This window comes from Brienomyrus brachyistius, chromosome 14, assembly GCF_023856365.1.
Source record: "Brienomyrus brachyistius isolate T26 chromosome 14, BBRACH_0.4, whole genome shotgun sequence".
Lineage (NCBI taxonomy): Eukaryota > Metazoa > Chordata > Actinopteri > Osteoglossiformes > Mormyridae > Brienomyrus > Brienomyrus brachyistius.
Window position 1 is genome coordinate 23,970,122 of NC_064546.1, and position 15,563 is coordinate 23,985,684.

Sequence of the window (15,563 nt, forward strand, 5' to 3'; positions counted from 1 at the left end):
AAGATAAGCATGTTCGCACCTCTGTGAAAGTAAGATTGCGGTATTACTTTCAGCACTTTTTGCGTATTCTCCCTCCAATAATAGGCGGAACAAAGGGCTGTTAGAAAGTGACAAAGCAAATCACCTGCTGAAAATGTTAGAGGAAAGAGCCGCGTTTTGGCAGCGGCGGCACCCCGCGAGGGGGCTTTAATTGCCGGAATTAATCAGCATCCCGCGCCCCCCTGTCCCGGTTGGTCTTTCTGCTAAGGAATCTCCTTCCCCTCGCCGCCCCAACATTGACTGTAGGTTAGAGCCATCAGAAGTACCCGTGAGACCTGTGGTCCCATCACAGCCCCAAGGCCGCGTAAACGTGCACAGGATCGACAAACGCATTGAGATTAAGCCAAGATCAGCATCACCGCAAAGATGCCGGCATAGTATTTCAGCGGATGTCACTTAAGCTCTGGCCGGTGGTACCGGCAGTCCAGCGGGGAACATCCTGTACACTCCCAGAAAACTGATCTTAAACCCGGTCGTGTCCGCAGTACTGCACACGGCTTTCCAGAGGCTGGACATTGGCGGTCCCGTGTGGGGATGTGACCCGGCCAAATCTGCCGTCTTTCCCCAATGGAGAACATGCTTTACCAGCAAGTACTAAAATTAAGTTACGATTTCCAAAACAGTGTCATATTTGAGCAAAAAATTCATTCTAATTTCTGGAAAATCCCTTTGCACGTTTTTTTTTTTTAAATCATCACAACAGTAACGATTAAAATTCCGTTTCTTTCATCACAATTTATTACAGAAATTACCTGACATCATAAGACTTCCTGGACCCCGTCCAAATGTTAAAATTTTGCCACCTATAAAGTACAGAAATATTTTATAGTACATGCTCTGTCCGTCTTCTACATCTGGTGACAGATCCGTTTTTTTTAGTAAAACTGAGTGGGTTGGCGTTGCCCTACAAAATCCAGGCGCCAAGATATATAATTATTTTTAGGCAAAACTTTGTGACTTGATTGAGTCGGCTGTGTGCGATTTTCTGCTGTATTTCAGTCATTTTGCGGAGGCTAACGAGGTTTGAAGATGCTTTGATGAATGATCCTGCCCCGCGTCCCGTGCTGTCATTAGCTTGTCGCCAGATAGCTGTGAAGCCTTAAGAAAATGGAAAATTGATTCACCTCGATTTTCAGTCGGAGTAAACGGTTCGTATCTAATTACATGTGCCAGAACAAAGGCGGTTTTCTAAGCCCAATAATTTTATCACAAGATACAAAGGTGGCATGTGTTTAAAAATAACATCAGCGTTGCATCTGTGCTCTACATATGTCAGCCTTAATCTATACGAATGAATATTGATGGATTAGGTCTTCGTCTTCGTAACAAAAATCTTTTGCCGCGAGGCTCCCAAGGACTTAAGATAAAGGCCCTTATTAACTGTGGGTCATGTCTTACAAATGTTTCTCATTTGAGATATTTCAAGTGATAACGGCCACGGTGCCAATTTCTTTCTGAATAGCAGTTTTTCCATTATTCTTATTTTCAGAAAAAAAATAAATAAATAAAATCACACAATATGTTGCTACCAGATCCAGGAGAGTTTTCAAAATCTTGCTTCAGTTGTCACACGATTGCATAACAGGCATCACGCAATAAATAAACGCACCTTACAATGCTTGCATAACCAGCATCACGCTTCTCCAAACAACTGCAAGGGGTCACCGACACCCGAGAATCACTACGGGAACATTTCGACGGTAACGTTTGACAATAGAGACACCTAGTGGCTCTTCTAACATCTGCAGGCAATGGGCTGGTCTGCTCTCTACCGCCTCCTGCTGATGAAATCAATTTGTTTTTATTGGAAAAAATATAGAGGCACGCGGTTCAGTCAAATGCTATCGGTCTCTAGTCTGAATGTCTACACGGACTGGCAGGCAGAATCAAAAAGGTAAAAAGTAACGAAACACTTCAATATTCCCTTCTGGCTCCACCGCCTCATCGTCCCAGCTGAGTATTGCTCATACTGTTTATCCTGAAACAGGAAATTTACCGTCCATTATGGGTGACTCACAAGTCTTTAACAAAATACCCGGAAAGTCATTAAATTAGGAAGGCCGGTGTTGTAGTCCCACGCACCATGACGCGTCCAGGAGCAGTTTCTCGGCAGTGGGCACCAATGTCTTGTTTTGAATGTTTTAAACTCATTCATCATCTTCTCCAGTGCAAAAAAAAAAAAAGAAAAACACAAAACACAGTGAATAATTTGAGCCCTTGTCCACTTGATTTATAATTTGAATGACAGTAGCAATAAAATTATGAAGCATGGAAACTTTAGGCAGTCAACAATAATTCCGAACACGAGTGTTTGTCAGGTATGTGGTAGCAGCCGATTTATTTATTTATGTATGTAGGGCTGTGTGTGTCCTCCAAAATAGGGATTGTTATTCATTCACAGAGATGGCTGCTCGACTGCGACTCACGGCAGGCATCGCACAGCACCACTGCCCGCTCACTAGTGAGCACGAAGCGGACACAGCACACAAGCAGCTCCGCCACATTGCATCCATGCCGCGTAATATAGACGCACCGCTTGTACAAATTAACATGGATACTTGAGTTCGACGTGGCCAAGAACGACAAGTGGGCTTCGGCACATTCAAATACACGAATTAACTTTGCAGAAGCAACATATAGTGCTTTGGAAGTAGCACTGGATTCTGGGTGAGGGAGACACATGCTGGAGACTGACAGCACATCTACTTGTACAGCGCACTCGCCGCAATAACGCGAGTCATAAGCAGGGTATACGTTTTACGTACGGATACACAGCCTTCTCACAAAATTGTACTCCTTCCCCATTAATTGAAAACCTCGCTACCCAGTAGTCATACTACTTAAGAAAAATTAAGAAGCTTTAATTCAGAGGATTTGTCAGAATTGTTTAAATACTTATTCACTGGCGTTTGAAACGAGTTCATGTCGCAGCATTATATTTCATATTCTGCCACTACCGGTTAATAAGAACAATGACCATTAAATAAAAATGAAATAAAACGCTACCCTGCAAATTGTATTATTTTTTCCATTTTGTGACTGGATGAAACACCACAAATGGAAACTTCACTAATTAATAGTAGGCCTATTAAACACTGGGAGATGGCCATGGGCTGTTAACTATAGCATTTTCAGCATGCATTTCTTTGCCGTTTGTTTTCCCGTGCTACATATTTAATCCTCGTTACTTTTTAAACTTACTTGTAATTATTGCTATACGCAAATTTAAGCAGCAAACCCAAACAGAATCGCTAATCTCATTGTTTTATCTCCACTAGAGGGATCCAATTCCCAACACTTTCCGTTTGTCCCACAATACATGCAGCTTTAGTCGCCAGTTTAAACATGAAGAATATTCCGACTTGTTTATATTTTCCATCTGTTTCAACATCATCGTGTAAATAACAGTGTTTTGGTTTTTGGGTTTGCCCAGGAAAAAGATGGATTGCTTCCCGGATTGCAATTAAGCCTATATTTAACAAATTAATGAAGACGTTGTTGTTTGAATTTTAGATCTATGAGTTTTAGTTGGAGACTGTCTCCTACCACTGATTTGCATAGCAATTATTTTAAAAACTCCGTCGTCCCAGTTAAGTCACATCCAGAAACCAATAACATCAATCAGCTTCTCTTAAAAAAAATCTGTGATTTATAATTAATTTTAAAAATGCGGAAAACAATCATCAGTTCAAACGTTTCAGTTGTGCAAAAACTAACACGCGTCCGTAGAGACCCCATCTGTTATAAATTCCCTAGCGAATGGTATCAGTCCCCACTGAAAGGAAATAAATGAAACATCGGCGCTGACATAAAAAGAACTGCGTGAAAACAGCAGTAACTTTAAACATCACAGATTCATGTCACCCGGTCTTTACTGTGCGCACATTAAATATCTAATTATCATCTGCAATCCTGCCCGACATCATCTTCACTTCGGGTCATTTGATCAGTTTAAATGCACTTTTTAGTTAGTTAACACTCGGCTGGGAGAGGCGCTTTAAGCATCAATTTGACATCTGTAGTGTGAAATGTGCCGTTATGCTTTTATGCAAAGAGAAGCGAAACGCCTCGATGAGAAGGTTAAGTACCTTTTCGGTGGAGTAAGGACAGCCCTTATCTGCTGGCTTGTGGGGACCGTGTTTGCGCCTATTTCGGAGAACTAGGGCGACGCTTCACATGAATCCCATAATACTCTGGAGGTTCGGCTCCGGCTTCAATACGGGTAAGCAGAAGAATAAGCTGCGTGTCACGCCTTTGTTATCTCATCACGCCGGGTCAATGCCGTGACGATGCCATTCAGGGCAGTCATGCGCATCATCTGCATGACGTCATAACCAGACGGCAGGTGACGGAATCGCTTGATCCCCCCCCCCCCCCCCCATGCTGCTATGATGTAACTTCCATCCCCAGCTCTCATAGAGAACAGTCACGCTTCGGTGGGTCATCTTATTAAGTCTATTTTCTAGCTAATTGCTTATATATATTATGTTTTATAAAGTGTCTGGGGATTTGTCTAAGTCCTGCTCCGATTGCCTATCATGTCCCATTATAATTTAATACTGCACTCCCCGTCTTCGGGGGTTTTACGCCTTCATTAGTTTACTGGGGTCCGGGGCGTCCTAACGACTTGCAAAGTGTTCCTGCATTTTTATTAACAGTGACAGTTGCAGGATTTTTGTTTAGTGAGCATTTAAAATATAACTACGCTACTTCCTGCAGTAACTCATTACTCGATTTGTTTAGCTTGTTATACAGCTGTAACGTGAAACCAAGGGACGATGCAATAGTACCGAGTTTGCTATAAAGTGCTACTTTCATTTATGAAGTAAAAAAAAAATAAAAATCGAAGACAGTTTTCACATAAAAATCACCGAAACTCAGCCGTGCCGGAGAGAAGGTGCTGTACAGTCCCAGATAAACTATAAAAAGCAAGCTTGTTTGACACCTTTAAACTCTCCGTTTTCTTATACCAGCGCCGTTACAAAAGTTCAGAAAATTGCGGGAGCTGTTCAGTATTCGCGTTAAATGAGGACAACTCGGCCACCTCTACACCCATATACAAATCCCCGTTTTACAATGCTGGCCAGGACCCCATGCAATTACGGGGATTAATGACCTAATTTTATATTTCATAAACATAAAACATAACGATCCCATTAAAGAGCGTATAGGTATTGAACATCAGTGAGAGAGCAGTCAGATTTCACATGGACTGGGTACAGAATACATTTAATCCTGCAGCAACCAGGAAGAGAGGCCTATACAGACTTTTTATTATTATTTTTCTTTACATTGGCTATAAATCTACCCCCACCCTTTGCAAGATCGGTTCCACAGAAACTGGAGGGCTGTGGTACACAATACCAAAGAAACAGAGCCAGCCAGGGTGGGAGCTTGGGAAGGTGTCAGTGCGCCCCCTACAGTATGGGAGGACCTGAAGCAGGTACACTGCCCACGACGATTCAGTCCAGTGGCCAGTGTGGTGTCACCAACAGGAGAAATGGAGCTATAACGACAGCTTTCCTTGAATTTGTATAAAACATTTAAAATTAAATCAAAACAAAACGCATAAATCCTTTGGGTCTCTTTTCCCACCCTGCATCCTGTTTGTTGCTCATTCTTCTTCACTCTCATTTTCTGGATCCAGGTCAGAATCTCCATTCACTTTCGATTCCACGTTCATCTCTTCGTCTGCCGCCTCCTCCTCCTCCTCCTCCTCTTCCTCGGCCCTCTCCGCCGTCTCACTCATGTGTTCATCCTCCTCCCAGTTCTACAAAGGGAAAAGGGATCTTGTTAAGTCCCAAAAGCCGCATGAACATCAGACATCATATAACCTAAATTATTCAGCCACATTTGCGTGAACTCTGCCTTTAGCTTTTTCATGCAAATGGAGGGATTCTTGACTTACATCAGAGTCTTCATCTGGAAGCCCTTCATCTCCCGAAGCCTCCTCTTCCTCAGAAGACTCTGCAGAACAACACAAGCCTTGTAACCACGATACATTTCAGAGCCGTAGAAAAGCTAAGCGGAATACAATTACCACCCTCTAAATAAGGCTGACTTTCAATCAACCCTATTTGAATGTGGAGGCCCAGGGGAAAAGGCATTTGCATTCAAGCACACGCGAAACTCATCCGTGCTTGAGAGAACGTGCTCGCATGGTCTTTAAACAGCTATGGGCAGACCCCGGAGCAGCATGCGGTAATCATTATTCTGTCTAACCCAACTCTTCTAAACCCACTCCGCCAGGACACCCGGACTCCCCACATTTGTGCTCCCTCCCAGATCCTAGCACACCTGTACCAGGTATTCGGTCTTCTTGATTGATCGGTGCAAAAACACGAACCGTCCATCTGTCCCTGTGGCCTGGGTTGAGAAGTGCTGGTCCAACCCACCCAAATCGCAACAGAGGGGTGGAGACGAGACCCTCTGGTTGCCTGGTAACCAGCCGGTGACGGGCTAAGGCTTGTCAAAGGTAGAACTACCAGCTGGATACGCCCATTGAAAGGGGAGATGGTGCCATGATAGGTAGCAGTGGTGGAGTAATGGTTAGGGACGCGCACTTGTCATTGAAAGATTGCTGGTTCGAATCCACAGCCAGTAAAGTACCACCGAGGTACCCAGAACAAGGTACCACCCCCAAGCACTGCTCTCCGGGGGCTGAATTAGCTGCCCTCTGCTACGTCATGATGTGACATATGGGTTAAATGCAGAGGACACATTTCATTGTTGTGCTATGGTGTGACAACTCATCAGTTTCCACCTTCATTGGCTCGGATGGAATTTCAGCAACAGCCCGCCTAAAAAAAAACGCACTCAGGCTCCCCAGCACGACAGACCCTGCACCCTGACAGACGGCTGTCCAGCACGGAGCTTGAAAACCTAATATTTATCAAACTCGACAGCAGCCTGCCATAATATCCCCAGCGGGATTCCAGACAGGTTAAATCACAGCTTTCCGAAGGCGACCCGCTCAGCGTCATGGAGCCCCGCGTTAAATATCACCGTCAGAGCTTGACAGACAGCTGCTCTGACAGGAATGAAACGGACCTTTCACATGCCGGCTGCCAGACACTGGTTTCCTAGCAACTGCATCCTCAGTCCCACAGTGGACATCGGGGGAAATTCTGAGAAGTCCTGCTGTGCTCATGAATGTGTGAGGTTCCTGGCCGGGTGAAGGAATCTGGGGGGGGGCTTGGGAGCTGTCGCCTCAGGACGGCGAATGTGGGACAGGCTGCCGCCGGAGGGTGAGGCGGGGAGATCCGACCGGCTTCTCCTTATGCTGCTTTCGTAATGACGCTCATTTGGAGTCACAAGGAACTTACATGAAGAACGCAGCCCATTTGGGGGGGGGGGGGGGGGGGGGTCACGGCCTACACCTGCATGTTAAGACAGCTGCACTTTGCCATAATCTAGGTCTATGCCAGTCTTATTTATAAAAAAGTACATGTATTAAATTGCAAAGCAGGTGGTAAGAACTGGCCTGTTTCCAACCTCTAGTTCATATGCAGAGCTGCACACCCCCGAAAAACAGTCTGCTCACCCTCCTCGTAGACCAGCTTGGCTCTGTGGTCGAGGTCTTTGACAGTATACACTTGGTCACTCGCCGCCACCTAGTGAACAGGAGGGTTAGCAGCTATTAGGCTCACTTCAAAGGGGACAGGATTTGGTTAAAACGTTTTGGTAAAAACAAAAAAACAAAACCGAGTTTAAGAAATGCTTATTTCTTCCACAAACCTGTGTCATTAACAGGTACAGTTTGCCGTGGAGTCTGGTCAGCTTGTGGAACATCTTGACTCTGCTCTCGATCACATGGTACAAGACTCCCAACTGGGACACTCTGTCTGTTAACTGTAATGGGGGAAATGAAAATCACCATAATATATATATCATATCACATAAATCACATGACAACATAATATAGAAAAGCACCTGGACAGCTAAGATCAGCCGGGCGAGGCAGGCGACCCAGGCCAGCAGCGCCATCTAGCGCCTGACTTGGCTAAGTGCAACTAATGGAGCTTTGCTGCCACAAAGAACTGTGCCGCACCCGGGCCGTACCCAAGCAAAATTTCCAACCTCCTGCTTAAACAAGTACTATAGAACAGCCAAATGAAATGGAGTCGTAATGCAAATGTATACAAGCAAATGCTAATTCTGCTAGCATTTGATGCTAAAACAACAGCGATTCTCATACGTTCCCGAGGAAATTAGTACACAGTATATCATGAGCGCGTGAACAGAAAACAAGCCTTCTGCAGTGGAAAACCGAAGTGAGCCGGAACCGGGTACGGGTCGGTTCTTGTATGCCAGTGGAAAAGGGCCCCAGCAGGGCCTTCAATACTAGCCAGTATCCTCCCCCAGCTCTGAAACAGGAACTTCCTCATGCAAACCCGCGAAGCGACTCACCGTCGACAGGTACGACATGTGCTGAATGAGAACAGCCTTCAGCCACCGGACCATCATCACGGCCCTGTCGGGAGAAGAGAGGTCATGTCATTTTTTTAACGGCGTTTACAGCTTCGTGCAGTTGCTCGTCTGTGCCAGTGTGTGGCGCTAACTCACGTGTACGGATGGCCTTGTATCCTCTTGGTGAGCTGAGGAAGAACACGAGAGAGAGGAAATGCGTATAATCAGCATGCGAGCAAACATTTCTCAACCCACATTTAACTAATTTAAATTCACCATGGCAGCTGAGAAAAAGCACGCCTAGCTATTGATGCATGAAATGAGGCCGCGAAGCTAGTCGCGTCGCTAAACCAGCTGCAAACCCAACACTCGAACCCAAGCAGAAAGCCGGGGCTGCTGCTGATCCCAAGTACGGCGAGTCTGACTCATCCCCGGGCTGCCACTAGGCCGCCCACACATCCTGCAGCGAAACACAGGTCACATGAGCGCGCTCACCTCTTCGACCAAAGGCAGGACAGCGGGGATGGGCAAGCGGGCGACGGTCTTCTTTATCAGCCCATCTTTCTTGGTCAGGAAAACTTTCTACACAACGAAGAAAAAAACGGAATCCCAGACGCTACACCACAAGTAAGAGTAGAAGGTACCAAAAAACAGCAGCGGCGCCTAAAAACGCACCACAGACGTTTAGCTGAGGACGGGAATAACCCAGCAGGGGACAGAGGGAGCACTACAGTGCCACCTAGTGGGCAGAACTGACATTTCACCCGTCCGTTCTGATCCTCGATCTTGTCAGATGAGACATAGAATTAGCGGAATTATCACTGCAGCAAGAGGACCAGGGCTGTCCCAAAGGACGGACATGCCTCGAGGAGCCATGAGCAGGAAGGAAACGCCAAACAGAGGAACCCGGGGGAAGAAGCACGGTCTGCTTTTGAGGCTGAGCAGACGCAGGGAGGCCGGCGGAGCGACTCACGTTAAGGATGGAGGGGTCCTTGCTCTCCAGCCCCTGGACTAACAGCACCGCATAACTGTCAATCTGCAGAGACGGGGCTCCCTTAGGAGCCTTCTGCCCCCCAGACGCAGTGGACAGGTCGATCTCCCCAAGCCGCTCTTCAATCGACATCTGGGAACAAGAAAGCGAGAAGATTACGGTGGGCATGGCGATGACGGCGTGGCGTAATTACCAGCGTTTACATCGTACCCGGAGCCGGTGACGATTCACCATGGCGCAAGTTTACCTCTTTGGTACCGGAACCTTGCTTTCTCTTCTCCGTTTCCCCCCGGGCAGTTTTCACAGGTGCACGGTGGCCAGGAAGTCCAGGGGCCAGCACTTTGCCACTGGTGTTGACAATAGGAGTTTTCACCTGAGAAAAATGGTGAGCATCTCATTAGCCTCTTGTTCATAAATGATTGCATCTATAACATTTTACTCGGCTTGGGGACCGAGGGGACGGCATCATGCCTCCATAAAGCAGGAGCGATGCTTCTGTACGTTACCTTGGAAACAGCAGTTTCTATGGAGAGCGACAGGGTCGTCCGGACATCCCGCACCAAGCAAATGTGTCTCTCTGCAGTGTTCACTGGCTGTGGAACAAAAAGGGACAGTGAGGACAAACGGATCCAGTGCATTATGGGTAGTTAACAGTAAATCTGATCCATGTTCAGTTAATTACATGTGACATTCATTTCATAATGTTGCCAGTACATCTGCATTTAATGAGGTATTTATATAAAAGTGGAGGCCCCCCCTAAACCTCAGAAACGCCCACCCCCACACCCGTAACCCACGCTCACCACTTTCTCCATCACGGGTTGAAGGTGGTTCCCGTAGGCCAGCAGCAGGTCCTGCTGACCTGAGCACTGAGCCACCGCCAGCAGGGGCACCGGAAGGGGGGTGTCGTCCTCACCCGGCCGTCCGCCGGGGCTGGACACCTGCACCGAGCAAGAGGGGGCCAGGGGCTTCTTACAGGGCCTGGGGGGGTGAAGAGAGAGAAGACAAGATGATTCCTGGGGAAGTTCTGGTGTATTCAGCAGTGAGGGACAATACAAGACAGTGCACACAACGCAGACAGTAAACAGTGTAAAAGGTACGTTGTACACAGACAAAATACCCTGAAATGTCACCCAGGTGACGTCGAGGCCCACAGAGATCACATCGACATGGCGACAAATACTCACCCGTTAAGGAAGTGCTCAAAGACGTGCAGCTGTCCGTCCTGACAGACGACGGCCACCCGGACCGCCTGGGGTGGGAGAGAGACGTCAACGCATGCAGCACAAGGGGGCAGACGGGCAGGTGGCGGGGGGCGGAGCTCACCTTATCGTCGCTGGCGGCGAGGTGGACGTGCCGCGGCTCCTCCGTCAAGGTGAAGGACAGAACCGCGTTCTTATCCTTTCCGTCCGAGCGCACCTGCCTGGGGGTGGGGGGGGAAAGAGTTCAACTGGATCCTCAACGGGAATTCAGGCCTGCTTACATCTACGTTATTTGTTTGGGAGATATTTGCACATGGCTTTGGATAAAAGTGAGAAAACCGGGTCAGGGGGTTCCGGGGGCGATTGGGGCTGAAGGGCCCACAGGTCTCACCAAACACTGAGGACCCGGTCGCTGATGGCCCCAGACAGGAAGTAGAGGCCGTCGCTGTCGGGAGGCCGCGTCGTGGCGAAGCACAGAGTCGACACGGCCGTCGAGTGACCCGTGAACCTCTGAAAGGCCAGAGAGACGGGAGCCATTAACGGAAAGACCTTCAACGTCATCCTGCAATCCGTGATCGACACAAAGGCCTAGAGGACACTAAACCAGCGATTAGCCGCGCCTCACCCGACCAGGAACTCACCCGATACACCTCCTTGGTCTCCAGGTCCCACATCTTAATGGTCTGCCCCGCAGAGAGGAGAAGATTCCCGTCTGGACTCACACACACACAGCTCACCGGGCCACGGTCCGCTTTCCACTTACTGGACGGGGGGCGGAGTACGAGACAGTCAAGTAGGGAGGGGTAGGAATGAGCGAACAGACCCACAACAGACATTCCAGGCAGGAGACAAACACAAAGGTTGCTTTCACATAGTGTTAGATGGATACACTTAATCTCGCTCTGAGGCAACCTGCTCCCAGTCTAAGCTGGGAGGGGGGGGGGGGGGAGGAAGTAACGATGGTTTAGTTCATCGTTACTCAGCCCAGTCCTTGGGAGCCCTCGGCCAGTTCACATTTTTGCTCGCACTTAGCTCCCAGCCAGGTATGAACACTGAACACCTGGCACATCAGCACTGGAAGCCGAGGAGGAGCACAAACATGGACTGGCTGGGGGCCCCTGAGGACTGGACTGGGAAACGCTGCTTTGGATGGACTGGAGTTTGTCAGGTTCTTACCAGCGCGTCTTCCCCGTCTGCAGGTCCCACTCGGCGACGTACGAGTCCTCAGAGCCGCTGTACAAGAGTGCATCCCGCGGGTGCCACCGCACGCTGTTCACCTGTCCACTGTGCCCCCCGTCCTGGATCACAGGCCAGGCAGAGACCCCCCCCCACATTAATAATGTGCATCCTCAGGTGCAAATCAGGAGTCAGGTGGAAGACTGCGACGTGCCTGCATGAGTCACACGAACGCCCTCATTTTCCCAAGTTCAATGTGTCCCTGGGTCAACAAGGGAGGGGCTTGTGTTTCACCGCTTTAACCAATCACAGTCTTCGCTGTATGACATCACACAGCGGTCTGTTTTTTCTCATCTTCAAACTCAAGGCCATTGAATTGAAGGTGGTGGCATCTCAGCAGGCTAGACCTCTGTGCCTGTGACAGGAAGCTGCCAGTTCATGCCGTATCATCAGTGTTAAATAAATATTTATAAATTGTATTTAATAAAGACGTACCTTTACATTGCTCCATCCAGCCTTTGCAGGTAAGAGTATTCTTATATTTTGCATACAAAATGCATACAATAAAACAGGTAATTTAGAAGCCAGTGAACCTTTTTGATTAACAGAAAACAATAGATTGAACTAATGTGGTTAACGCAATGAACAGTGCGATTGGTTAAAGAAGTGAAATGCAAGCCCCTCCCTTGTTAATCCAGGGACACGTTTAACTCCGCAGAATCAGGACGTGTGAGGTGATGCCTTGATGATCTGGTCCTGGACCAGGCCCTGACCAGTGCTGTTGTGGGATCACTCACACATGTTACATGCAGACCAACTGAGTGCACAGCTCAAATATACACTGCTCAAAAAAATGTAAGGAACACTTTTTAATCAGAGTATAACATCAGGTCAATTAAACTTCTGGGATATTGGTCTGGTCAGTTAAGTAGTTGAGGGGGTTGTTAATCAGTTACAGCTGCTTTGGAGTTAATGAAACGATCAACAGGGCAACTAGAGGGGCAACAATGAGACGACCCCCAAAACAGGAATGGTTGAACAGGTGGCCACTGGTATTTTTCCCTCCTCATCTTTTCTGATGGTTTTTTCACTGGTTTTGCATTTGGCGACGGTCAGTGTCACTACTGGTAGCATGAGGCGATACATGGACCCTACAGAGGTTGTACAGGTAGTCCAACTCCTCCAGGATGGTGCATCAATACGTGCCAGAAGGTCTGCTGTGTCTCCCAGCACAGTCTCAAGGGCATGGAAGAGATTCCAGGAGACAGGCAGCTACCCTAGGAGAGCTGGACAGGGCTGTAGAAGGCCCTTAACCCATCAGCAGGACCGGTATCTGGTCCTTTGTGCAAGGAGGAACAGGATGAACACTGCTGGAGCCCTACAAAATGACCTCCAGCAGGCCACTGGTGTGAATGTTTCAGATTGTTTGGTCAGAGACAGACTTCATGAGGGTGGATTGAGTGCCCAATGTCCTCTAGTGGGCCCTGTGCTCACTGCCCAGCACCATGGAGCTCGATTGGCATTTGCCATAGAATACCAGAATTAGCAGGTCTGCCACTGGCACCCTGTGCCAGACGTGGAAGGGTCTGGAGAAGCCATGGAGAACGTTATGCTGCCTGCAGCATTGTTCAGCATGACCGGTTTGGTGGTGGGTCAGTGATGGTCTGGGGAGGCATATCCATGGAGGGACGCTCAGACCTCTACAGGCTAGGCAATGGCACCTTGACTGCCATTAGGTATCAGGATGAAATCCTTGAACCCATCGTCAGACCTTATGCGGGTGCAGTGGGTCCTGGGTTCCTGCTGGTGCACGACAGTGCCCGGCCTCATGTGGCAAGAGCATGTAGGCAGTTCCTGGAGGATGAAGGAATTGATACCGTTGACTGGTCCTCACGCTCGCCAGATTTTCCCCCCCATTGATATCTGATGTGTTTTCAAAGTGTTCCTTTAATTTTTTTAAGCAGTGTATAAGGGGATTACTAAAGAACAGCAAGGCGTGGAATGTTCCAACTACTCATTTAGGGAAGGGATGGCCAGCAACAGTGTGTGGGGAATAAGGCCTCCCATTTCATTCGAGATAAAATCCACCAGCTGCTAACTAAAACACTCTCACATGAGCCACAGGCTGGCCAGGGCCCCCCACCATTCAGCACTGCCCCACAACGCCACCGCATCCTCGTACCAGAGTACAGTGCAGCTCCCCCTTCATCGCGCTGTAGATTAGGATGCTCCCGGCTGCTGTGCCCAGCGCCAGCAGGTCTGCCTTTTCCGCCGCCTGCGGCGCCTCCGATTTCCTCTTCTTCCTCTGAGGGCCCTCCTGTCACACAAAAGTGTATTAGCAATTAAAAAGCAATTAACATCAAAAACAAAAACTTACAGCATACAATCAGAATTTCATAATACAAAAATGATAAAGTGAAGGTCAGATACTAAGAGATATTCTAAAAAAACTTCAACGTGCAAAGTGCTCCATAAAAGCAAAATGAAGGAGGATGTTACGCAGATCCGCGATGACGTCAGACATCATCGAGTACGAAATAAAACATCTCAGATCAATTCACATAAAACTAATAAATTAAGCATCACTATCATTTTCTAAATTTGTATAAACCCGACGGGGTGTAGTTTATAAATGAACACACAGACCTATCTGTCAAGGCACCACCCTCAAGAGACTGACACTTAACACTGGCTGGTAGGATTTTCGTACTTTCCGCCATATAATTACCGAGAAATAGACGCGTGTGCGCCAAAGGGGGCAGGAGACTCGTTAGGCAACAGTTACTACCACGATCTAGCTTTAAAACAAATAAATACATTATATAATAAAGATGAGTGGAAAAGCCAGAACAATTTAAAATGTTCTTCACACGTAAAAACAGACTGTCTGCGCGAGACAGCCATAAAGCACATCACCGGAAAACTTCTCCCATTGCTAGAAAACAACCAAGTGAGCAATGAACGGAACAATGAAATTGATCTTTAACCGATAAAGTATCTGAGATCGACACAGAAATAGCAAAGCCGCCACATACGACGGCATTTACTGGTCACGATAACGACGAAATTCACAAAGATGGGGCGGAAAGTAAGGATTAGCGGTGCTCACATGTGAGAACGGCCATGTGCGGGAGACATGTGCGCCTTGACGTAGGAACAGCAGCGGGGCTAACAGGCTAAGCTAGCTAACGGGACCCACGACACATAAAACCCGTGAGACGCGCGTACTTTAGGCATATCCTGAAAAATACACACATAACTACTCAGGATTTCAATTTTCGACAGAACAGCGGCTTAGACATCGTTCAGAGATCTCGTAGCAGTTCAACAGCAGCGATCTGCCGAGCAGGCCCTCTATCCACTTAGGCAAACGGAACAGCGCTGCTTCGCTACGTACCTTGGCCGTGCGGCATGGTCCCCAAGAAATGCATGTACATGTCGCGCTCAAGTGGGCTGAAGGGATGTATTCGCGGTGCAGCGCTTTGCTGTCAGTGTCCCAGATGCGCAGCCTGCCATCCTGCGCACACAAAGCCAGGTACTCGTGCGATTTCGGCGAAAACGCGCACGGCAGCGCTCGCAGAAGACTGCCTCCGTCGGCCGCCATCGCGCAGGGATCCGAGTCTGCGTGTTCGGGGGGCACCCTCCAGCCAAGGAACACGTGTTATCACCCTTGGCGCATGCGCACCGGCTCGCAGGACCCAGTTTATTCCGATTGGCTACTGTCAGGCCAAGATGGCGAATCACGA

The 15,563-nt window shown here is 48.1% G+C and overlaps 1 protein-coding gene and 1 long non-coding RNA gene across 2 annotated transcripts; both read right to left on the reverse strand.

Annotated features, from left to right (window-relative positions):
* Window positions 1-819: 819 nt before the first annotated feature.
* Window positions 820-4,406, reverse strand: LOC125707155 (uncharacterized). Its single transcript, XR_007382237.1, has 3 exons — window positions 4,128-4,406; window positions 2,122-2,197; window positions 820-2,017 (listed from the first exon to the last, which is right to left on the reverse strand). It is a non-coding gene; the product is annotated as an uncharacterized LOC125707155 (long non-coding RNA).
* An 834-nt stretch (window positions 4,407-5,240) lies between these two features.
* wdr43 (WD repeat domain 43) lies at window positions 5,241-15,472 on the reverse strand. Its single transcript, XM_048974094.1, has 18 exons — window positions 15,215-15,472; window positions 14,000-14,134; window positions 11,818-11,939; window positions 11,283-11,403; window positions 11,033-11,151; window positions 10,766-10,862; window positions 10,627-10,691; window positions 10,243-10,420; window positions 9,946-10,032; window positions 9,687-9,812; window positions 9,422-9,571; window positions 8,944-9,030; window positions 8,605-8,636; window positions 8,449-8,512; window positions 7,777-7,890; window positions 7,583-7,652; window positions 5,948-6,006; window positions 5,241-5,809 (listed from the first exon to the last, which is right to left on the reverse strand). Exons 1-18 carry the CDS (start codon window positions 15,419-15,421, stop codon window positions 5,654-5,656), a joined length of 1,989 nt encoding a protein of 662 aa, XP_048830051.1. The 5' UTR covers window positions 15,422-15,472; the 3' UTR covers window positions 5,241-5,653.
* Window positions 15,473-15,563: the final 91 nt, after the last annotated feature.

Coding starts and splice junctions, on each gene's coding strand:
- wdr43 (XM_048974094.1), bottom strand. CDS start 15,421: ATGGCGGCCGACGGAGGCAGTCTTCTGCGAGCGCTGCCGTGCGCGTTT. Junction 14,135..15,214: donor GACCATGCCGCACGGCCAAG/GTACGTAGCGAA, acceptor TTTGTGTGACAG/GAGGGCCCTCAGAGGAAGAA. Junction 11,940..13,999: donor GGGAGCTGCACTGTACTCTG/GTACGAGGATGC, acceptor CCTGTGATCCAG/GACGGGGGGCACAGTGGACA.